The sequence below is a fragment of the Saccoglossus kowalevskii genome, chromosome 22 (assembly GCF_978046115.1).
Source record: "Saccoglossus kowalevskii chromosome 22, keSacKowa6.1, whole genome shotgun sequence".
NCBI classification, from domain to species: domain Eukaryota; kingdom Metazoa; phylum Hemichordata; class Enteropneusta; family Harrimaniidae; genus Saccoglossus; species Saccoglossus kowalevskii.
In genome coordinates this window covers 22882699-22907769 of record NC_140662.1, presented here as the reverse complement: position 1 = coordinate 22907769, position 25071 = coordinate 22882699, and the positions used below count along the sequence as shown (strand labels likewise).

Genomic DNA, 25071 nt, shown 5'->3' with positions numbered 1-25071 from the left:
GAACGACCAAGGAAACATATGTCCGAAACATATATATTATTTTCTGAGCAAAAATGTTCAAGTTTAAAATCACCTAGAATAATAGCATTCGTAGCGTTGCAATCTTGAACAATACAATAGATTTTAGCCAAATAGCTAAGAAAATCATCAAAATTATCATCTGAACAAGTGGGCAAATATGCACACAGTATGAGTATATGACTATGTTCAGTACGCAGTTCCACGCCAATAAGTCTGTTATCATTTAAATATCGTATTTTAATTTTATTACCAAGAGATTTGCGCCACAAGATGGCAACGCCTCCGTACGGCCGTCCCACGCGGATTGCCGTCTCTTCATTCATTGCCGAAACTCCACATGCATTAAAGCCATTATGTATACTCCCTAGAAGTGTTAATTCGGAGTTACTAAGCCAGTGCTCTTGGATTAACACTATGTCATGAGAGTCACAGAGAGCGTGAATATCGTTAATAGAGGATTTTGCTCCACGACAGTTGAATGAAACTATTCGTACAGACATTGTTATTAGTATTATATTATTATTCAAAGTCTATGCAAATTGTGCTCATGGAAACTCACTTAGAGGGCTTCATTCAGTCTATATGCAAATTGTGCACTTGTAAGCTCGCTTAGAGGGCTCTATTCAGACTATGTGCAAATTGTGCACTTGCAAACTCACTTAAAGGGCTTCATTTGAAGTATATGCAAATTGTAAACTGCTCTTGCAAACTAACTTAGATGGCTTCATTCAAAGAATCTTCAAATTGTGTTCTTGAATTGCAAACTCACTTAGGTGGCTTCATTCAAAGAATCTTCAAATTGTGTTCTTGAATTGCAAACTCACTTAGGTGGCTTTATTCAAAGAATCTTCAAATTGTGTTCTTGAATTGCAAACTCACTTAGAGGGCTTCATTCAAAGTATCTGCAAATTTTACATTTGCGAACTCACTAGGGGGGTTTCATTCAAAGTAAATGGAAATTGTGTTCCTACCCTACAATGCATTGCTTTGTATTTTCATAAGATTTTGGTGACAAATATCACAACATTACATTTCAGGGTCGAAGTAGTTTTTTGCTGAATGGAAACGAAGACATTCCAGGTCTGACGCAGAATAGAAATAAAATGACGGTAGCGTCATATTTTAGAGTAAGTTAAATATTTGTCAGTCTGGGTTGTCATGGTTACAGTCATATTTTCTAATTTGATCAGGATAAACATTTTCACTCAAAGATTTTTGTTCATTACAGTAGAATGATCATTAAATTTGTTTAGTGAGAGCTTTAAAATTTGAATTCAAAATGGCTACCACTGAGTTCAAAATGGCTACCACTGAGTTCAAAATGGCTACCATTTTGGACATAATACTATGGGGATAATATGAAAATATGCCATTATTTTGTAATGTTTTTTTTTTCAATCTTTTATATACTTGACTCAAAGAATGAATAACTGCGAAAACATTACAATTCAGAAATATTTTTCTTATTTTATGAGATTTTCATGTATATTACCATTCTTGTAGTATTCCCTAATGGAGCTGTTATCCAAAATGGTTTCCGGAACGCCTCACTTTGTACGTTGCATCAAGCCAAATGATCAGAAGACGCCGGGACAGTTTGATCGTGATAAAGTCATGATACAGCTGAGATACACAGGAGTTCTTGAAACGACAAGAATTCGACGACAGGGATATTCACACCGGATAACGTTTTCTGACTTTGTACACAGGTATATTATGTATTTTCAATTGTTAAAAATAAGTACTGTAAAATCTGTATTAGAAGCTGCGGCTTCTATTACAATAGTACAATGCAACAGAGAGTGTGCGGCTTCTATTAGAGCATCTACACTTATGAGAAATGATGAATTTTTGATTCTCAATTATTCAAAAAGAATGGGTGCGACATCTATTGGAGATGCGGCTTCTAATACAGATTTTAGGGTAATAGTATGAAGGGTGCCACCAAATGTTTGATTCTTTTGTTTTTATTCACTTCACTGCAAACAACAAAAACGAAAAATGTTCACGACTTGATCACAACTGGTTTCTCATAAGTCATCATGACTTCTTGTCTGTTCAGAATAAATACAGTAACATAGAATCAAAAAAATGGTGAGAACGTAAAACTCGTGCAATTAAACAATAACAATTTCCTTGTTTTCTTTCTTTTCCAGGTACAAAGTGCTTTCATTTAACATGAATGAAGACGTGGAGGAGACGGCCGAAATGTGTGAGAGAATAATCAAAACATGTGGCATGACGAACTGGTTAATGGGTCGAACCAAGGTATGTTTCACAGTACAAATCTTACTACCTTTATATTTGTCTGATACATCGCCGGCTAAAATCACACCCAGGAATGAAAGATGACTCTTTTTTTTTTAAATTGTTTGTCTCTGTCTGAGTTTGAAATTATCCTGATGATAGAAGAAATGTAATAGATTTGCTTGATTGTCTTGTTTTTTTTTGTTTTTTTCAGGTGTTTTTAAAGTACTACCATGTAGACAAGCTGGACAAGGAATTGGAAAAGTACCACAAGATGGCTATCCGAGCACAGGCAGTGATGAGAGGGTGGATTGCTAAGATAAAATACAAAAGACTAATTGCAAGAAGATGGAAAAGTGCAATTCTACTTCAAAAATGTAAGAAAATTGACCATTCCTAAACAAATTGAAAGATATTGATTATGATCCCACTCCTTCTTCTCTCCTAAAACTTCAAACATGAAACTCAGCAATACCAAATCAGGAAAAAGATGCCCTGACCCCCTAACCTGACACTGTAGCAAGGGCTTCCTAACCTGACATTATAGCAAGGGCTCCCTAACCTGACACTATAGCAAGGGCTCCCTAACCTGACACTATAGCAAGGGCTCCCTAACCTGACATTATAGCAAGGGCTCCCTAACCTGACATTATAGCAAGGGCTCTCTAACCTGACACTATAGCAAGGGCTTCCTAACCTGACACTATAACAAGGGCTCCCTAACCTGACACTATAACAAGGGCTCCCTAACCTGACACTAGCAAGGGCTCCCTAACCTGACACTATAACAAGGGCTCCCTAACCTGACACTATAACAAGGGCTCCCTAACCTGACACTATAACAAGGGCTCCCTAACCTGACACTATAACAAGGGCTCCCTAACCTGACACTATAGCAAGGGCTCCCTAACCTGACACTATAACAAGGGCTCCCTAACCTGACACTATAACAAGGGCTCCCTAACCTGACACTAAAGCAAGGGCTCCCTAACCTGACACTAAAGCAAGGGCTCCCTAACCTGACACTATAGCAAGGGCTCCCTAACCTGACACTATAACAAGCGCTCCCTAACCTGACACTATAACAAGGGCTCCCTAACCTGACACTATAACAAGGGCTCCCTAACCTGACAGCATAGCAAGGGCTCCCTAACCTGACACTATAACAAGGGCTCCCTAACCTGACACTATAACAAGGGCTCCCTAACCTGACACTATAACAAGGGCTCCCTAACCTGACACTATAACAAGGGCTCCCTAACCTGACAGCATAGCAAGGGCTCCCTAACCTGACACTATAACAAGGGCTCCCTAACCTGACACTATAACAAGGGCTCCCTAACCTGACACTATAGCAAGGGCTCCCTAACCTGACACTATAGCAAGGGCTCCCTAACCTGACACTATAACAAGGGCTCCCTAACCTGACACTATAACAAGGGCTCCCTAACCTGACAGCATAGCAAGGGCTCCCTAACCTGACACTATAACAAGGGCTCCCTAACCTGACACTATAGCAAGGGCTCCCTAACCCGACACTATAGCAAGGGCTCCCTAAACTGACACTATAGCAAGGGCTCCCTAAACTGACACTATAGCAAGGAATCTATAACCTGAGACTATGGCAAGGACTCCCTAACCTGACACTGTAGCAAGGACCTCCTAACCTGACACTATAGCAAGGACTCCCTAACCTGACATTATAGCAAGGACTCTCTAACCTGACACTATAGCAAGGACTCCCTAACCTGACATTATAGCAAGGACTCTCTAACCTGACACTGTAGCAAGGACCCCCTAACCTGACACTATAGCAAGGACCCCCTAACCTGACACTGTAGCAAGGACCCCCTAACCTGACACTATAGCAAGGACCCCCTAAGCTGACATTATAGCAAGGACCCCCTAACCTGACACTATAGCAAGGACCCCCTAACCTGACATTATAGCAAGGACTCTCTAACCTGACACTGTAGCAAGGGCTCCCTAACCTGACACTATAGCAAGGGCTCCCTAACCTGACACTATAACAAGGGCTCCCTAACCTGACAATATAGCAAGGGCCCCCTAACCTGACACTATAACAAGGGCCCCCTAACCTGACAATATAACAAGGGCTCCGTAACCTGACATTATAGCAAGGACCCCCTAACCTGACATTATAGCAAGGACTCTCTAACCTGACATTATAGCAAGGACCCCCTAACCTGACATTATAGCAAGGACTCTCTAACCTGACATTATAGCAAAGACTCTCTAACCTGACACTATAGCAAGGACCCCTTAACCTTATACTACAGCGTTAGGGCCCACTATCCAACAACTACAGCAAGGCCTCCTAACTTGACAGTACAGCATTATGTCACCCTAACTTGGTATTACTGGAAAGCTCTAACAGTGGGCCCACATAAAACCTTACAATATTGCAAAGACCCTCTAACTTTAATGTGATTAAAATGTGAATTCAGTTATTTATTAACTTCAACTCTTTGAAAATCCAGATACATGTATATTAATGAGCACTTTGTGTTATGCATAATTTGTACTTAGTAATAATTTATGAAAATTCTTAAAATCATGATGCATATCATGGCATGAGATGTTATTTTATAACTGAAATTAATTAATTCTGTTAATTAATATCACCATCTACATCATTAACTTGCAACAGTGGGTCTTCTTGCATGAAACGTTCCACAATCCACATCTCACCACATATAACTGCATGACAGCATGTGTTTGACCCTTGACCCCATATTATTAAATAGGTGTAAAAGGTTGGATGGCGAGAATACGGTATAGACGAATCACTGCACGCAGATGGATGGCCGCTTATAAAATACAACAGGGTAAGATAATCTAATATAGGCTTTGAGAAGATTTAACTGTTTTATGCAAATAAACTTTAATCATATTTGTGAATGTATAATCAGTTTGTATTGTTATGTATATTGATAAGATTAAAATGATAACAAAACAAACACCATTTATTGCAATATGCAAATATTAACTACAGTATTTGCATATTGCCATATATGGATGTGTATGTAATACAATATATGCAGGTACCAGCAAAGTTTATATGTTGAATATTAAATTTAGTCTGTTTTTTTTTTCATTGGACTTTTATTTTTGATCATTTTTATCTGACTTTGTCAGCTCCAAGGTAACATAGCGCAACTACTACAACAATTTTTTTGCTTATTTTCATTTAATCTATCTGATTTTGGAAAAAAATATGATCTTATTTCTCCCAGGCATATTCTAGAAATGTACAAGGTCAAAAATAATTCCTGGATATTAATTTTCCAAAATCGATGCACGTTCATGGAGAATTATTGTTTAGGAAAATCACTAACTGCTATGAAGTTTTTGGATTCTTCCAGACTCATAAATTTTCTCACAAAATTTTAGTATTTAATTTAGTAATTTTTTAATTGTAATATATTTATAATTTTTTGAAGCTGTTTTCTGCTAGGATTATGATAATCTTCAAGATAATCTACATTTATATTCATATTAATTAGCATTTAGACGTCAGTTAGCGATGAAAAGGTATGCTGAGGAACTGTCAAGGAACAACAAGGCAGCTATTACAATTCAGCGGATATATCGAGGATACATCGCCCGGTATAAGTACAAACGTCTCATGTCTACTATCACCATCCAATCGTACTGGAGGGGACATCGAGTTCGAAAAGCCAAGGAACTCAACCACAGGATGCAGATGAGAAAAATAATCATTGCACAAGCAGGTGAGTTTCCCCTCCCATAAATTTGAAATGGAACATTCCTTTATTGTTAGATGGAGCATACTATTTTGTTGTAGGTGTAATATGCTACAAAAACATGTGACATTTTTGATTTGTTTTTTTTTGCACATTTGAGCATGTTTTTTTTCTTGGATTGTTTTTTTTCAAGTACTTGTGCCTCTGATTTGTTCTCTATTGGGGAGGATGTTTTTTTTAAATGAAATTTGAAATTTCTGCAAGATTATTTTCAACTGCAAATTTGTTTCTGTTTTTGTTGTTTTTGTTAATTTTTGCACTACAAAACTTGTTCCTGTAGCAACGTTTCATTGTGTACTGCATGTCTTATGCCTGATAGTCACATGATAGTCACATGACTCAACACTGACTGCTGTTGTTTTTCCCTCAGTTTAAAGTAATGGTGTGCCTAGTCAGTTGGTATCTATTAAAACAAAATGTAAACTTGTAAATCATCAGTTTTAAAAACAAAATTATCAGTATTCTGGCAAAATTTGTTGAATGTTTTGAAACAAAAAAAATCTGATAAAAGTCTGATAATACATATCAATAATTCAACTTTTGCTGTATTAATATTAATATTTCAGGTTAACCTCACCCACCATATAAACTTTTGTTATTTTTCACAAAATATAATGCCATGATACGATACATTTCCACAAAAGCAGAACAACTTTTTTTATCTTTTTCGATCAAAAAGAGTTATGCAGCAAACTATGTTTTAGCGATTAACATAATTCACTGTTAATTTGGATGCAAATTGTGAACTATCAACATATTAAAGTTTCAAGAAAATATTTAAAAAAAGTACCTTCCGGGCAAAAAAACAGATTTTATTATAAGTTTTTACATTTGCTATCACATGACAATGAAAATGGCATACCGTTATTTTGACTGCATGCTTTTTTTTGAAAAGGTATTAATTGCAACCAAAATAGTTTTGTTAATGTCATGCAAATTTTTTTCTCTTCTTTTTTCCACTTGTCCCTTTTTTTAATATCATTGCTTATATTCCCGTTTATTTAAAATGTAATTCCTCACACACCATCAACAAGCACAGAAGCCGGAATTGTCACTGAGAGAAAACTTTCAAAAGAGAAAAAGAAAAGAAAGATCATAGCATTTTCCGACAAAGTTGAGCTAATTGGTTATAAGAAAACAGACGACAATCTGCGCTCCTGTATTCGCCCCAGTTTAAATTTAAGGAATGAATCTGTGGCTAGAAATCCAAAACTTAGTTTCAGAGAACAATTACTAAAATCATGTGATGAATCTGCCACTAGAAATAAAAAACTTAGTTTTCATGAAAATCATCCGGCTGTGGTTACACGAAATGGATCAGGAATTAAAAATCGAAAATTTAGTTTCAGAAATCGTAGATTTAGCGAGAATGGTAAACCTGGAGCTAAAACTATGCGGCGAAATTTAGTGCATGAATTAGAAAGTTATTTTGAAGGGATTTTTAAAGGGCATGGAAGTAATAAAGAGAATGTAATGAAAAGTGTTGTTACTCCAAAAGCTGATGATCTGATCATAAGACAGTTGAGTGAAATCAACAACGTAGAAAGAAAAGCATCCAGTGATGGAGAAATAACTGATGATTGTCAGCATGATGCAAGAACCAATCCGAATTCAGATATTGCCGTCACTCCTCCTTCCAAAAATATTGTAAATGTCACCGCAGAAATCAATCGACGAGAGACAAAAAGTTCAGATCTGGAAAATGAAAACCAGTTTGAAAGAAAACAAGATGAAGCAAATGAGAATACTGCAGTGCTGAAGAAAGTGGAAAGCGAAATTAATGACGATGAGACACAGACAAAAGAAAATTTCCTGGAACAGAGATACCCAGAGTCACCTTTAGAGGCTGCGAAAATGGTGACAGACATTATCAAAGCTTCCGTTTTGGACATCAACCCAGATGAGGGAACACTTAAGATGGATATTGGGAAAGTGGAGGAATCATTTGAAACGTTGCATGTGAAAGAGGAACAACTTCTTCTTGTGCAGTCAGGTTAAAATTTGCTGAAGAAATAGTTGTTGTATATTAGTCTGGTGATATTCTTTTGTTGTGGATTCTCTCTGTTACACTGAAAAACAAAAGTATTCATGGACTCACCATAGAGGTCAGTAGACTTGCAGATGGATTTTGTAACAGAGACAAATCAGAACAGAGGGGTAGTGAGCTGCATGCTAAGCTTGTGAAAAATATTTTGTGTTAAAAATGTAGTAATAAAAATAAGCATGCTATGAGTGACACTGTCATTGTTTCTGTCATTCAATTGTCATATTCTCGGCCACAGGGGATCTAGGTATCGTGGAACAAACAACATAATGTTAGTGATGATATTCTCACTGAAATTATGTTCATTTCTGCCCACAACAATATCTTTGTCTATATTTAACAATTTAAGTGCATAATATTACTGAACAGTAAAGTAAAATAAAATAGCCATTCGTGTTTCAGTGGGGCTTCACTGCTTTTTTCCCAGTGTCTGAAAGCTACATCAATGCCTAGCAGCCATGTTGAAAATTTTAGTCTATGGTTGAGAATATGACAGGCATACTTTGTGTTACTTTAGTTTACTTCTAGTTTCCTTACTACCGGTAATATTACCTTGTAGTCCCTCAATCTGCATTTTTCCCCATGTATGCCAAATATCAGTTATTTGCATATTACCATATATGTCATCAATCTATTTGCATATTGCCATATATGGCATCAGCTATTTGCATAACGCCATATATGGCATCAGCTATTTGCATATTGTTGAATATGGTACTAATGTGTTATTTTTCTGTTTTTTTTATATTTTTGCTATTTATCATTTTTCTGACAAAATATAAAACGGAAAATATTTATTGTTTTTATCAGACCTGTGCATTTTCTAGTTGTAAGACGAATATCGTAGTTCTAGTCTTATCAGCCGTCAATGTTTTTTAATCCATTCATTTAATCCATTACCTGAAAACACTTATTTTTATGTTAAGGTAGAAGCCTACTCATAAATAACAATACCTAGAATTTATTTATGTAGTAATAAATTGTATTCATGACTAATTGAAGTTGTCTTCAGATTTTAATAGCAAACTTCTTTGTGTTGGGACCAGTCAAACCCCTGGAATGCATATGTGCGTAATCTCTCCATATTTCGTACGGTATTCTCGTGTTAACATAATAAAACGTATTATACATAAACGTATTATACATTCTATTTTTTGTTATGCCATTTATTTTGGAAATTAACAACATATGATGTTTGGCTTTTTTTAAATTTTGTTCTATGGAACTGTTCTGAAAAATATTTTAATGGTATTTGGCAAATTTCCCAAAATATAACACTGTAACACAATTGAATGCTATTTCATGTTACTATGGAATTATAGCGCTACGATTGTTCATAATAAACTAAAAAACAGTGTCAGTGATCAACTTTTTCTAAGATTATAAGTAGGGTTCTACCTTAATTGTAACTTTAACTTTTATGTCAATTTTAGTGGGGGGTATATGTTTTGATTGGTTTTTAGTGCTTGTTCGTATATTTGAGGAAAATTTATTCTGAAAACTTACTTTTTTAATTTGTAGTAAAAAAACTGATGATGCCGATAATCACATTTTATGTCTGTCATGTATCTGACATTATTATTTTTCTCCGTACCCGTAGCTGTGAGGGGTTTCTTATGTCGACAGCAGTACAAAGTAATCAAAGCACGACATGATAGTAAGAAATGGGACTCGTCCATCCTACTGCAGCGCTGGTTCCGAATGTGGAAGAAACGATCGCTGTATCAGCAAATACAGCTATACAGGTCGCAGCAAGAAACACGCTTGATTTTCTTCTTACAGCAGGTATAGAACCCCCTATATTCATAGTGGTTTAACCCATCCCTACCTTAAAATGGAATGTTCCACATCAAGTATGCTTATGTCATGAAGGACTACTGTAAAATACTTTATTTTGGCTTGGATTTAATTTTCGCTATTTTCGCGAAAGGAATGAAGAAATAATTCAGTGGAAATAAAACCCAGCAATTATACCTTTCTTCCTATATTTTACATTCAACTCATCAAAAATCAGTGAAAATAAATTCCATACAAAACACCCAGAAAGTCTTTTCAGTGAAAATTAATTCCAGCTAAAATAAAGTATTTTACAGTATACAACCAAGTTTAGTTTTCATTGGAAATAATATTGGTTTTACTCGTATACAGTAACCATTTGGTTTTTTATGATAAGAAATTTCATGATTTAAGAGCTTTCATGTAAACTGAATTTCATAAAAAAAGATTGTCATCTCCTGTTTTGGATTTCATGAGTGGATCTGTAAAAATCACGGAATAATGTAGCAGTCAACACTTTACTGGAGTCCCCAAGACCATGCACGTAAAACCTGGAAAAAACCTTTTGATTCTTTAAATTATGATTTACCCTGTCTCTGTTATTTGAAAATTGTATTGTAACCTTTGAACTTTAACCTTTACAAAGATCAAGAACCATGGTGAAGAGTTCCATGACGCTTTGCACAAAATCAACACTCCAGCCCTCCCAGATGCTGAGATGCCATTACATCAAATTAACATGCAAAACGGCGATGTACAGCTATCAGACCGGCGACTTCGTCAGATGAAACGAGCTGGATTGGTCAAGGTGCCGTACTCTCTACAGGATGCTGCATATTATGGTGCAATTAATTCTGGTACAGAGGTGTACCGGAGAAAAGGAAAGATGACTGGGTAAGTTAATGTTCAAAGTATCAAAAACACAGTTTATTAAATGATATTATTACATACCTGCTGTAACCCTCTATGGATATTTGAAATGATTGGGGAAAAAGCATCAGCCGACAATGTGTTGTGACAGATGACAATGGACAGTTGATACTAAAATATAAAAGCATAAAATGGTCAAACTGAATGATATTAGATGGCCTCATTAATATTCTAATTAATTAAAATAATTGCGTTTTTGATTGCTGATGAAACTGTTTATCAAAATTTGCATATTAGTTGATTCAGGAATGTGATGACTTTATACTAGATTAAAACCTGATAGATTATGCTGGGATTACAGCTTAACAATTCAGGCCTGTAATTAAGCAGTCATTGACCATTATAAATATGAACAGTGTGTGCTTCTCTGCAGAACCAATCAGACTATAGGAAAACGGCATTATGACAGACATCACAACAAACCCCTCCTTCTATAACTGTCTCTCATGTGCTGTACATTTTGAGCATTAAACAAAGTCGACACAGCGGAGCTGTTCATATTACTGATTGTCCGTCGTTGTCCGTCTTCACAATTTTAACTTCTTCTTCGAAACCGCAAGTCAGAATGTTTTCAAGTTTGATATGCAAGTACCTTGGATGGTTCTTTCTCAGATTTGTTCATTTCATGTCAAAATCTCAAATTCTCTATTTTTTGGTGAATAAAAGTGATATTTTCGACTTCTTGTTAAAAACCGTAACCCTAATTGCTTTGATATGACATATATAGGTACTACATGTGGATCTCTCAGATTTGTTCATTTCGTGATGATATCTTAAATTCTCTAATTTTGGTGAATATTTTTGTCATTTTTGGTAAAAAGTGATATTTTCGACTTCTTGTTAAAAACCGTAACTCCAATTGCTTTGATATTACAAATATAGGTATACTACATGTGGACCTTTCTCAGATTTGTTCATTTTGTGATGATATCTTTAATTCTCAAATTTTGGTGAATATTTTTGTCATTTTTGGTAAAAAGTGATGTTTTTCACTTCTTGTTGAAAACAGCAAGTCCGATACTACAGCAAGTTTGATACTATACATATTGTTCATTTTTTAATGATATCTTCAGTTCTTTAATTGAAATGTGCATTGCTAACAGCGGAGCTATCTCAGCCGACAGGCTGCTTGTTTTATTTTTTTTTTAGAAAAATTAATATGATGATGATAATACCAAATCATTCTGAAATTTTTTTTTTACTTTCAAGCTGTTTATTTGAACATTAATTTTTCCCGCCCAAATTATAGTGCAACATTTTTATATATTTTCCTTTGTAGAATCAAAAACAAATTAACATTGGCTACATTCTTGTTCACTTTGTTATTATATAGAACGATTCGATCTCTTCCATATGTTTATTTCAGTTGCACAAATTTTGTTTACCTCAGATGAATTAAATTACATAACTCTTTTCACCTTTCAAAATATAGATGTTGAAATATTTTTTTCAAAAATGTTAATCAACTCCAGTAGACAATAGGTATTTCTGGCGCAAAATATACAATGAAATATATTCAATTGAATGTGAATTTGATGTAAACATTAATTTCCCATGAAGCTATGCGTGATTCTACCAAGAGGATGCGTGTTCAACCTTGGTAAAATACATAGATATGATTGGATGCATGTCTAAAACATTCACCCAATCAGAATTAGTGTAGCCTCTGACAATAGAATTAACTAAAATGGTAGTCAAATTATCAAATAATAAAATCTGGCGAAGTGTTAAGAAGATGGTCAAATAAACAGAATAATATGCCACTGGTAGAGTTGTGTTACCGGGTAGTTTACGTATATTTGTGTTCATAAAATCCCACAATGAGTTCTGATTGAAGTGCTTAAGAAATGGACGATGTTTTCCTAGCTAACAATATGGCCAAATAATACTTGTGAGTGTTTCTGATTAGACATTATTAAGGAATATTGTTTTTGACTCAGAAAAATGTCTAAGGTCACAAACAGTTGAAAACTCAAGCAGGGTTGAAGCTCTGCAAAAGAAGTTTGTGATGTTTCCTAGTGAATACAAGCTTGCATTCCACTGCATAGGCACTGTGGAATATGAAATTTCAGAATCAAGTTCTTTCATTTTTAAAAACTCCAATATTAATATACATCTCTTGTAATCAATAGAATCATTTGTAAATTAGTATTATTACGAATCAGAATTTTTAAATGCATGTTATTAACTATGAGTATAATTTTCGAAACACAAGTATTACCGGTATGTTGTTTATGTTTGACATGACCCAGGCATGGCATTTCATTTTTTTCAAGGGATCAGTACACTTTTAATGACTTCTTCTTGTTGGAGATGTGGTTCACCCCTGTTTGCTGAATATTGTTAGTAATGCACTTTGGAGACCAAGACAGCGAATCTTGATATGCGTTCTAAAGCTAAAAGTAGCCCATTAAAAAAAACATATCCCTAGAAAAACTAGAACAACCATCGCCTTGCTCTTTTTATCTCATCTGATTACCAGTAGTTGTGAAACTAATGTGGCATTTTTGCCCTGTTCTGAAAGGAAACTCTTATTTCTGCAGATAATCAAAAACCAACATATTTCCAGTGTAAAAACTTTTCAGTGGGTGAAAAAACTCAAGATCCACAAGTGGGGTGGGCCAAACTTAAAGTAATCATCATTTTTCTGCTGAATGCTTAGATTCTGTTGTTTTAAATTTGCTACAAAATCATAAACTAGGGCAAGGCCCATTTAAAAATACAGGCTTGTGTATGACATGTCTCAGACACTTTAAAAATAGTCATTCATGTGTGTTGCTTGATTTTTGGTAGACAAAAAATAAAACAAATTCACAAAATCAATCAACAACTCTTCCATATGCAAAATAGCCACAATGTTTGTGGATATTGTATGCATAATGTCTTAAAGGCTCAATTTGTGCATATTAATTGTCTCATTTGCATATTAATTATTACCAGCCCTGCTTGTATATCCCATTCCTCACATAATCATATCATCCATTCATGTAATGTTTTGTTTGTTATTTTTCCTCAAGCTCCACCACGTTGTGCCTATAAAAGTATCATTTTCATCCAATTTAAATATAACTGATTTTATTTTCTGTCTTTTGAACTGGGATCTTTGTTCTGGGATTGGCTCTGGCATGTATAATTAATGAGTCTTCACTCTGATTGGTTGTTTGAGTTTTGGAATTTTGCCAAACTTTTTTGCATACATAATTTATATCTACTTCTGATTGGCTTTTAAGTGTAGCATGCAAATTTTATTTTTGAATATTATATATTTGCATGTGACATGGTTACTCTTCATTCACACTATACTGCATGAATTCAGTTTTAACAAATTATAACTTGTTTCCTGCCAAAGTTTACTAAAAATAAAATTGTTTTGTAATTTGTTTAAACTTATGTTTCAAACTGTATTGATACAAAATAACTTTTTTTTTTTGAGAAATTATTTATAAGAAAATGTTGCACATGAAATAAATGTTTTTGGTTGGGAAAATATGGGAGTACTTTTACCACATCCGCATGCTTGGTGTCAAACAAATTATGCACGGTTTTACAAAAAACACCCCGAAATGTGATGAGCACCACCTTCTGATTGGTTGGATTTAAAGGATGTTCACTGTGTCTGGGAAGTCATTCCAGGAACCACTGAGTGGGTATACAACTATATCATTATGAATTTTACATCTGGATTGTTAACTCACACAAAAAAATCTGTTTTTGTACGTGTAAATGTGTTTTATAATTGCATGCGTACTTATAATGTGTCGGTATTTATTTGACTTTTATATCAATTGCCCTCTAGATCAGAGGTGCATTCCATGTTGATTTCTCTCCTGCGTAGTTTTATATACGACACAATGCTCGTTGAAATCAACTAATGCATGCTGATCAAATGCATGTCTGTATACACGAACAACTTAACATATGTCAAGTTTCAGTTACTTTTTAGAAACAAAATTTTAGACTTACCGTTCGTACATGTGAGAATTTAATTTTTGGCACAATATTTCATTTCAAAAAAATTAGGTGACAAAAGTGGAAGTGTAGTGCTTGTAAATTACATGAAATTATAACATGTGCTCGGCAACATTTGTACATAAAGATCTAAGTTTAAATAACTATCCTAGTGTTTATTTTGTGTCATCTCTTCTCTTGTTGGCAGTGAACTGAAACAACTTACGTCAAGCAGCGACACCGAGTACTATAACAGTATGCAGAGCAATGGTACCGATTCAAGCATGATGAACGGTTTTGATTCATCATCACCAAGTAAAATTCCATTACGACAGCTGAGCAACCCTGAGACGCAGAGTGGACACCACATACATGCAAATATCAATAAAAATCGCCATAGTTACGGCAATAAGATGGCTCCAGTTATAAGGTGACGTGCATATACAGTGATAGATTTGTCTGAAATCATGTGACAAACGTGACAGAGTATATACATGTAGCTACAATGAAATATTATATATATATTACACATATGCACATAACTCTTCCACTAATCAACCCTTGAATCAAGAAAATATGAGGACGTTCATCAGCATCACAAGAATTAATTAATTACTAATGTTTGTACAAAATTGTTGTCGTCATGGCAGTGACGAAATTCAACTCTCTTTTTGAGTTGACAAGTTTTGAAAATACATCATTTCTGTCAATGAATATAAAATGATGGTGTTAGTTTTGTGAAATCATATTTTCTCTTTTTTGCAGACCAAACAGGTTTTCTCTCTATGACAAACCGGTTGATGAATCAGCCATCAGTGGATGGAATGGGAATCTTAATGGTTTTGGTTACCATGACGCCTTCGAGAGGAACTCATTTGATAAAGCGGTTAGTATACACATATGTCCTGTTAAGGTTTAAACTAATTTAAATATTATATGTCATCTTTTTCATGACAAAAAATTGTAGTCTTTGATTGGTCTGAAATGTCATGGGAAAATGTTAAAATTTTCATTTTTAAATTTAATTTGTTTCTTCACATCATGAAGATACAATAAAAAAATCATGTTTATTGATATGAATCTTAATATTGTTGAAACAATACAACAAATTCCCGTTTTTAGTGAGTTTCCAGTATAGTAATAGTTTTCAATTATATAAATGAGACATTCTCACCCATAATGCATTGCACTTATGTGCAGTAAATTCAAATTTTTGGGAATTCGTGTTGCAGTTAATATAATTGATAAATGACAATTTAAATACGTTGTTCTATTATATTGAAAGACTTGTTACATCATTATGAAGGTTCACCACTAGAGGGGGCTATTGAATGTTTTAGAAAATCCATCAGCCTCAAAACAAAAAAAATTGTTGGTGACGCCTAATAATGCTAATTTAATTATGGATGCAGAATCAAGTACATCCAGTTGGAGTCGTAGCTTTGTCCTCACTGATTACACTTTGATTAGCGATGACAAAAAATCGTTTGCTGTTCATGTGATAATATGAGGTTATTACGAGAATACCTCAAAGTATGCACGAAGACAGTACAGCTGGAGTATCGACTCGATGCACGGCGTACTGTCTGAGTGCATACTTTGAGGTATTCTCGTAATAAACTTATTATTATACATCTTTTTCTTCTGAGGATACACCATGGGAATGCCGAAATTCAAAATGTTTAGAACAGAATCAGCGAACTTCTTTGTGTTGAATCCGGTCAAACTCTCGTGGCAGCCATGTTTGTTTTTATTATTAGAGGACGCTTACGTGCCTAATCATTCCATATTTCGAATTTCCATTTCCTAATGTGGTAAGACGAAAATACCACATAAAATACCGCAAAATTACGGCACGCTGTAACTTATGGCGTTACGGTGACAGATGTATAATAATTGAGTTCATTTCACAGGAATCTCATCAAATAGAAGTTCAAGTAGAGATAAACCACCAACCGTTAGTTGAGAAAAAATCCTCTTTCAAAACTGTAGAAGCTATATCAGGCAACAGGTGAGGTTTTTGAGAGATAGAATATCATCTTTTTATCTCACACATTTATTAATTTTTGATCCACCAAGAAATAAATTCAAAATTTTTGCTGTCAGGATTTTTTGCAATTTATTAATAACAGTGTGTTCTTATTTCTATTTGGTAGGGTGAAACCTGCTGGTCACGGGAGTGCGCCACATGGACCTGGGGGTATAATGCCCGCCATTGGCAATGGAGCCGAACTTCAGATGGATTCCTACGGACAGTTTAATGTGCGTGGTATGTTGAGAAGAGTGCCTTCAGATGTTGCGTTTACCGGGCGTGTTATTACAGCATTATAGAATACAGTAAATGCTAATAATGTTTTTGGCAGTTACAAAGTTTATGAAACTCGCAAGTGGTGCCGTTTGCAATGATTAGATCATTTATGTCATGAATTTATTATTTATTATCTTTATTGCAACTTTACGAATAATTTTTATGACATTGTATCAAAATAACTGCCACATGTTGATGAAAAAACTGTTATAACTTGGTTAATTTACATATCATGTTCATATCAAGATTGAAGAAAGTCACATTTCTTCACCCTCAGCATTAGTACCTGTACCTGCCTATTAAAAAATGGTATGACCCACACAACACTGCATTTGTGCTTGGATCATCCCAAAGTACAAATATACAGGGATTGGCAGAATATTGTGAGGGGGGAAAATATTACAATATGTACAGAAAATAAAACTCTATGCAAATATTTAATAAAAGTTCAGTTTATGCATGCCACTGCAAAGCTGTTGTTGTCAGTGGATGTTAACCATCGTGCAGCAATCTCAACTTTTTCACCTTTCTCAAAATAAAGATGAATAATTTTTTTTTAAATTGATCAAGACCTCTAGCCAATTGGAAATTATGTCAATTTCGACTAAAATTTACAAGAAATTATAAAAAAAATTCATAAAAACATGAAAAGTGTTGCACCACAGTACAGGTGAAAAAAATGTTAGATTTCAAAGATTTAATAATATTTTGAAAATATTATCACTATACAACTAAATTATAACAAGTGTTTTTTTATGTCAATATATTTATTCAGGTTTGTATTTTAATCATGTAATTAAATATTCATATCAATTATAAATATATTTGGTGTCACTGCCAGATAACATCATTTTCTATTTTTTCAGCATTTCATAATATTTGAAAAAAAAATGGTTGCATGTTTGACATGAAATGTGTTTTGTGGTAATGTTGCAGCATTTATCGGTCACTGCATGTTGTGTTCGATAGTTGAGATCGCAGATTTAAATACTTATATCAAAAAGATGGCGATGTCTTGATATAAGTGGTGACCTTTGAACTATGACCTCCAGGTCATTGAATTTATAAACCAGGGTGAAAGTGCTCAAGCGTCAAGTTGGTGACATGTGAAATCACAAGTATAGAAAAATGAAAGTTGATTTCACAGTTCAGATAAATGATTAGAAAAAGTGAATACAAAGCCATCAGTGATGAAGCTGAATCTGAAACTAACCAGAAATCCAAAATATAATTCAAAATGGATTGTTTCAAGATCAACAATAATAACAATCATTTAGGGGCATTTTTCTCTTCATATTTTACAAATCCACTACATGCAAACTCATCTTCGCCATCCAAGGTCTATTTATTTAAACTTCACTTCATAACTATTGGACAAAATTATGAAAATATGTGATTTACTATTCAATCAAGGATTAATATTATATTTGATGCCTCTATGTGCAATGTTTATTATTACTAGCATCAAACTCTCACCATGTACGTAAGCTTTCATTTGATCTAATCGCAATTGAGTTGAATTCTAATGTACCCATAAGCCTACTCATTATTTTTGAGAAAGTTGGTCATAAATCGCATGACAATGTCACCAGCCTACAATTTGAGATATGGCATAATATCTCTTCCATAGGAATCTTTGGTAAAAGCATTATAATAGTGCCAAAATGGCTGCTATCCACTAAAATACAAACATGATTTTCTCAGAAATTAACCTGGTGACCCCCAATTTTTTTTAAGTCAATATTCTTATATTGACCAGAAGTACAATTTATTAAAAAATAATAAATTCTGGGTATTTAAAATCATGATGGGCTTCTACCTTAACAAAATCATGATGTATTTGCTCTACAAGTGCAATCTGTGGTTCAATATACACTCACAACATTCCTGACACTTTGACCTCAATTTGTGTATTTGAAAAAAAAACAAAAAAAAAACATTTTTTTTGCTCACATTTAGTAAATCTCATAAAATGTTGAAAATTAAGAACTTTGTTTTATATATTATTGGTTCTAGAAAACTAACTACAGTAAAACATGTTGAAAAAGCGGCATGCAATTTTAGCGATTTGTAGTTAAATGACGTAATAGCGACATGTTGATTTAGCAAATCTCTCTTGTCATCATTGATTTCTTTGTTTGGCGGCCATTTTGAATTGATAATAAAGTCATTAGCAACATAGCGAATCAGTTCTCTCGCTAAATTTGCAAAAAAGACATGCTCGCGAAAAAGACATGTTTTACAGTTTATTTCAAATTAATTAAATAAAGTTTACAAAAGTTAATATATTCTAATTTTCTATATTGTTGAATATTTTAATTTTGTTTGGTGGTGTACGACACCTTGATGAAAAACATTCCAATTTTAAAACATTGTTAAATTTATACATAAATCTGGCTCCAGTTCCATTTTTGGGAGTAGTTGTTCCGTCATTGTGACCTTTAACCTGTGAAGATGTGAAAGGTCATTTATGTTTGTATTCAGGAGGGATTTAATTTTTTTTTTTTTTTTAATTCTCGTTTGCGAAATATTATGCATGTAGCTTCTGTAATTGCATACAATTCTTGTAAACATTACAAACTACAGTAATCTGTTTTACCTTGATTTTATTTTCAGTGCTATTCAGCTGTGTTTCATAAGACTATTACCACGTAGAAGTTTCATAGTGTATACTGTAAAAAAGTCGGGCTTTGTTTATAAACGTATTTATAAATATTTGGGAATGCTGATCGTCAGCTTTCACTCAAATTCAAATATTTAACAGTGATTGGCTCATGCGCTAAACATTGTCTACGCTCATAATACTCACACATGCCTTCACATGACATAGCAACTGTAACCGCCCTCATATTCAAAATGAGGCGCTTGCTGATTGGATAATGTTGAACCATCTCATTAATATTCATCAGAAGCAACGATGATGTCACAATACAATAAGTCAATTTGAATTCAAACATTCATTTTGATTTATAAAAATATATTTTTAATATGTTTATAATGATCACAGTCTTATGCCTTTCACTGTAGCTAATGGAGCATTTTTTTTCATTTAAAAAAAACCCAAAAACAAATATTTAAGTTTTTGATAATCATTTAAAAATGTACTCATCACAGATTTTTAAGCTTGTTTGACAGAAAGAAATGAAAGAAATACACATATATCAAATGTTCAAAATGTCTAGTTGTGTCTCTTCGAAAAATGAAACCATTTTTTGTTTTGTTCTGTTTTGCTGAACATGGTTGACTCTGACAATTCAGACCTAAACATTATATTTACACTTTGGAAAAACTTGATTTCAAAGTGTCAGTGACATCCAGATATTTGGTTGTCTGTGGTGCATTATTTGTTATGTTGTTTATTTTATTTTGACAGTGATGTACATTTTATTCTACCTATGAATCTGACTTGTAAAAATTGTTCAATAAAATGTGTTTATTTTGGCAAATATTACCCCACTTGTCGTGTCAGTTTGTGGAACAGCAGTCATTAACCTGTAAAGATTCAAGTAGCAAATCTCAAATTGTTATCCCCTGAACTTGAATTCAGCCCCAGTCATGTTTATTTATGCAAATTTGTCTAAAGTTCAGATATGTTTGTAACCCTAACACTTTTTAAAATGTTTTTATTGTTTTTCTATTAAATTAATCAAAGAATGAATCTGATTTAACCACACTGATACTTCAATAAAATGTCACTTAATTCTGTTACTGGCTTAATAATTCTGATACCATATCCAAATTTGGTTGAAAATTTAGAGATTTGCATTCAAAAACTTGTTACATTTTATTAGCGCCCCCAAGTGGCAAGTTAGGTAAAGTACCGCCCACGTTGGTGGCGCTGTACTCTAATTTACATATGTGGTGCTTTGAGGTTTGTCCGCGCTTGGTGTGTTATCTTGATTACGGAAGTTTTGGGATTACGGTTCTTATGTTGGATGGCGATACCCATAAACTCGCATCGTCGGTCTTCTGTAAAAACGAGGAAATAAATGTTTAATTTTAGGTCAGTGCCATATTTACTCACATTTACTTAGCATGCGGGGTGTTCAGGGTTATGGCACAGCGGTACGGATGACGGGCTGTGTTTTTACTCAGCTGCCGAACCGGTGCCGTCTGGTTATTTGTCTGTGACCGTTCTTCGACTAAAAATCAATGAACTATAATGGAGACCATCTAACATGGTTTTGTAAAGTAGGTGGAATTTAATTCACGTGTAAACTTGTAAACAAAAATGCTATTAAAGTTTAAATTGCAACTATTTTAATTTCGATTAACCGGAAAGTAGCTTCCCCTATTCAACTAAAGTAAAATGTAATGTAGAAATGACCTCAGAGAACCGGATAGAGTTATCATCATTGATATCAATACAATACCGTCAATCACGTTTTCCATGTTACTGCTACTGTCCGGCATACGATCCGAGCAACCCAAGGACGCCGTGTTTACGTACGTTTTGCTTCGTGTTTTTGCTTTGATTTCAGCGCTTCCTCTTGGTGATCAAACACTGTGATGCCCGCTACAATTTTGATAAGGATAACACTCGGGGTGGATTTGTTGTGATAACGCGTTTGGGCGTTGCCAGGCAACCGGCGAGACGTTCAACGGAGCTGACAAACTGAGCATACGACAGACGGCATGCTGTTGTGCAAATGTGGCTTGTTGCTAAGGTGCTCGTTGAATGTCCGGAAAAAAAAACAGAGCCACTGCTTTCGCGCCTATTAGAACTACTCGCAAAACATATATATATATATATATATATATATATATATATCGATCGGCTTGTATGATACCTTGCAAAATCTAAATCCGATTGGATCGAAGATTAAAAGTACATTTGGACACAGTATGTTCGATTTACAGCGGGAATGTTATAAATTTTTCAACTTTCGTTGTAAATCTTCACATTTGAAAAAAAAACTACACAGACCCGGGTACACAGAAGCTATTCAAAATAGTCTACAACATGTGTCGATGAGTATGGGACATATAAGCCGTTCACAACTGACGTCTACACCGTTTTATTACTGGGTGGCAGTCTTCGGTCTAAACGTTCTTGCAATTCGGCGGTTTGGGGAAAGGAAATACAACTGGTATTTAGGCATGTGGCGGGACAGTGTTTCTAATCTCAATGCAATGTCCGATTGTAAACTGGCAAATTGGTCGTCTCTATGCAACGGCGCTGATCCGAGAGCTGATCTAGAGTCGGCGCCGAGATAACAGCGGTGAGATGAATTGTCGAAACTGGACAGTATTTTGTCGTATTTTTTTTCATTGTAACAATTACACCTTTAAAAACCCGAAGTCACATTTGCGCCACCTAAACGACGTTTGTGTCACGCAGACGATGAACAATATGGGCGTGAGTTTTAGCGTCGACAAACAGCGCGGCATTTTTCTTTATGGTAATTCGCTGCTCTTTATGTTGTGTGTTTTGTGCACCGACCCGTGCCTTATCTCCATTCACTATCTACCATATTGTAATATTTCATTTTTCAGCTTCATTTCTCTCGTGCCTGACGTGAATAAAAATGCATTCACCCGAACATCGTCTGTCGGTACTTTTTCGTCTATTTTTACAGTCGCCATCTTGTTTGATGCGACCGGTCGACAATTTTATATGCATTTTATCAAATATTTTCTATAAACGAACGAAATTTTGCGCATATTTATCGGCAATTTAAATAATTATTCTGACAAAAATCAAAACAGCAACTGAAAAGAAGGAGAAATAGTTTATTCGTAACTAGTTTGTGGAAATCCTGCGACGACGAGCTTTGTCACGGTCCAAGCGTTCTACAATCAACATGGCTAGTGTAATGGGATTTGTCACTGCAGACAATTCTCCCACCCCCACAAAAAGCACAATGTTAAAAAAAATACTTGCTATTTGATTTGTTATTAGTATTTCGGAGACTACAATTTCCTGAAATCAGAACTAACTTAATTATAAGGACATTCTAAGTTGTAAGCCGTGAGGTAATATTTATTGTTCGGAAAACTTTAGGGTGGATTTTGCTGCACAAAAAAAAAAAAAAAAAAAAAAAAAACATAAGGGAGAGTCAGCCAATGCGAGATTTACACTAACACCACCAGGGGAAGAAACTGGTACACAAAGGAAATGGAAAAAAAAATGTGCGCAGTGTGTCTCTAATATTCCCGTCCATAATCTTATAACGGTCTACCTCTAATAGATCGGACTTGATAGGCTTTTACAAAAGGAAAAGATGGTAATTTGTCGAGATTTGACTCCGGACACATCGCCGAAGGAGGAGGGGGAGCAGTAGCGTATCTGACTATTCTTCTGACGAAGTTTCCTTTTGCCCTTATCTGTTAGAACAAACTAGAGCAGGTAAAGCTACCCTGTCAAATTCCCAACATGGACTGAAAGTAACTTTGCTAATTATTTTAATCAATGGATGACTTTACTAAACCATACATTATACTATTACTATATGATTCACAATGACTCGTAATTTTGTCAACGGTAAACAACAATAACTATTATTTGACACAATTTTATATTAAGTTAAAGAGAAAATGTTGATTTGGGTATTTCTGAGCATTTTTGATATTTTTCTTTTTTGAAATTTCATCCTGATATTACATATTAATTAAAAGTATTTTTTATCCTAAACAAAAAAACAAACAAACATGGCAGTGTTTCCTCTAATACACATGCGTCTCTCATTTATCTGTATGTATAGGTAAATGTAAACTCGCGTTTGCATATTGCATCGAACGACACGTTTACAGCCAGAATACTATTATTTTTAGTACGACAAATCTAATGTCTGTGACAACTTGCTGATGCGATATAAGACAAAATTTAAAAACTCAAAGTTATCCACATAGCATATTTAAAACCGCGAGCATCCATCCATTCATTCCTATTCACACTACTATCAAAGGCATTCCCGTGCATTTAATGTATAGCGATATGCAATTCAATTCAACGGAATCTAGATAACGCATATGGCCCTAGAGAACTTCCGGGGTCTAGGGATAACGTGAAGAAAAAAAAACATGTCGCCTAAAGCGAAGTTTTTATGCGTATACTAAAGTCATTTTTTTTGTTGTCGACATTCTAAAAATTCAATTTCAGGTCTAGGACGAGTTCCTGGTGTATTTCATGAAATATATAGTACAAGTCAGCTTTCTTTTATTACAAAATATATATTGTACGAAACTAATTTCATAAACGAATGTCAACAAGTTCAAGATGGCAGCTAGGGGTCCGTTTTCATAATTCACACAAGAGATTCATAAGCTATACGGTCAATCACAAAATCATTGGGATATAATTGTGGGTCGATGGTATACTACTAACTGGAAACATGACAAATTACATGTTATTTTCTTGTTTTATGATGTCATCTATGGGGGGGAAACGTCCATGTTGCAATACAGCACAGTTTCGGCCAACGCCACACTTTCTATCAATTAAAAACGAATATGGTTTAAACCAACGTGACGTCACACTAGTCACATGAGCTGTATGTTTCACTATTTTCAAAATATTGTTTATTTCATGTTATACTGAACAAATAAATTGGAACACTAGTAGTTTCAAACACGGTGCAATATGTCACATCAATTGGCGTATATTCTGCTAATAGTAGCTGGGAAATCCTTTTTTTGTTCGACCTCGAAAGTCATTGTGGACCGAATAACGTTGATTAAAAACTACGACAAAAATGGCCATAAAGCGGTTCTTTAAAAGTGTGTTGGAATGGTATTTAAGTGTACCGGACACGGCATCGGGGCGTACCACCAATGCCAAGTTCACCGTGAAAACACCGGGCGACACTCAGCGGAAGTAATGTCAGTGGTTCGATTGTAAGCTTAGTTTAGAACTTTTTCGCGTGTACCACTTGTTTGTTTACCAACTACTAATAAGTGAGATAACTTAAAATTGTTCTGCCGGTAACTCAAACTCCATCTCGAATATATATCTCGGCGATCTCCGTCTTAATTGTCGACAAAAATAACACCGTTTAACACGTTCAGTC

At 34.6% G+C, this 25071-nt stretch overlaps 1 protein-coding gene across 1 annotated transcript in view; it reads left to right on the top strand.

Moving 5' to 3' along the window:
* LOC100376087 (myosin-IIIb-like) overlaps nt 1-20513 on the top strand; it is a 42995-nt gene extending 22482 nt beyond the window's left edge. Inside the window, exons 23-34 of the mRNA XM_085495828.1 lie at nt 1059-1148; nt 1525-1730; nt 2178-2289; nt 2483-2645; nt 5037-5117; nt 5796-6023; nt 9701-9885; nt 10523-10770; nt 14963-15184; nt 15520-15640; nt 16668-16765; nt 16911-20513. Coding sequence (XP_085351954.1) covers nt 1059-1148; nt 1525-1730; nt 2178-2289; nt 2483-2645; nt 5037-5117; nt 5796-6023; nt 9701-9885; nt 10523-10770; nt 14963-15184; nt 15520-15640; nt 16668-16765; nt 16911-17085 — 1929 coding nt within the window. The 3' untranslated portion in view covers nt 17086-20513. The remainder of the gene's footprint in view (nt 1-1058; nt 1149-1524; nt 1731-2177; nt 2290-2482; nt 2646-5036; nt 5118-5795; nt 6024-9700; nt 9886-10522; nt 10771-14962; nt 15185-15519; nt 15641-16667; nt 16766-16910) is intronic.
* Nucleotides 20514-25071: the final 4558 nt, after the last annotated feature.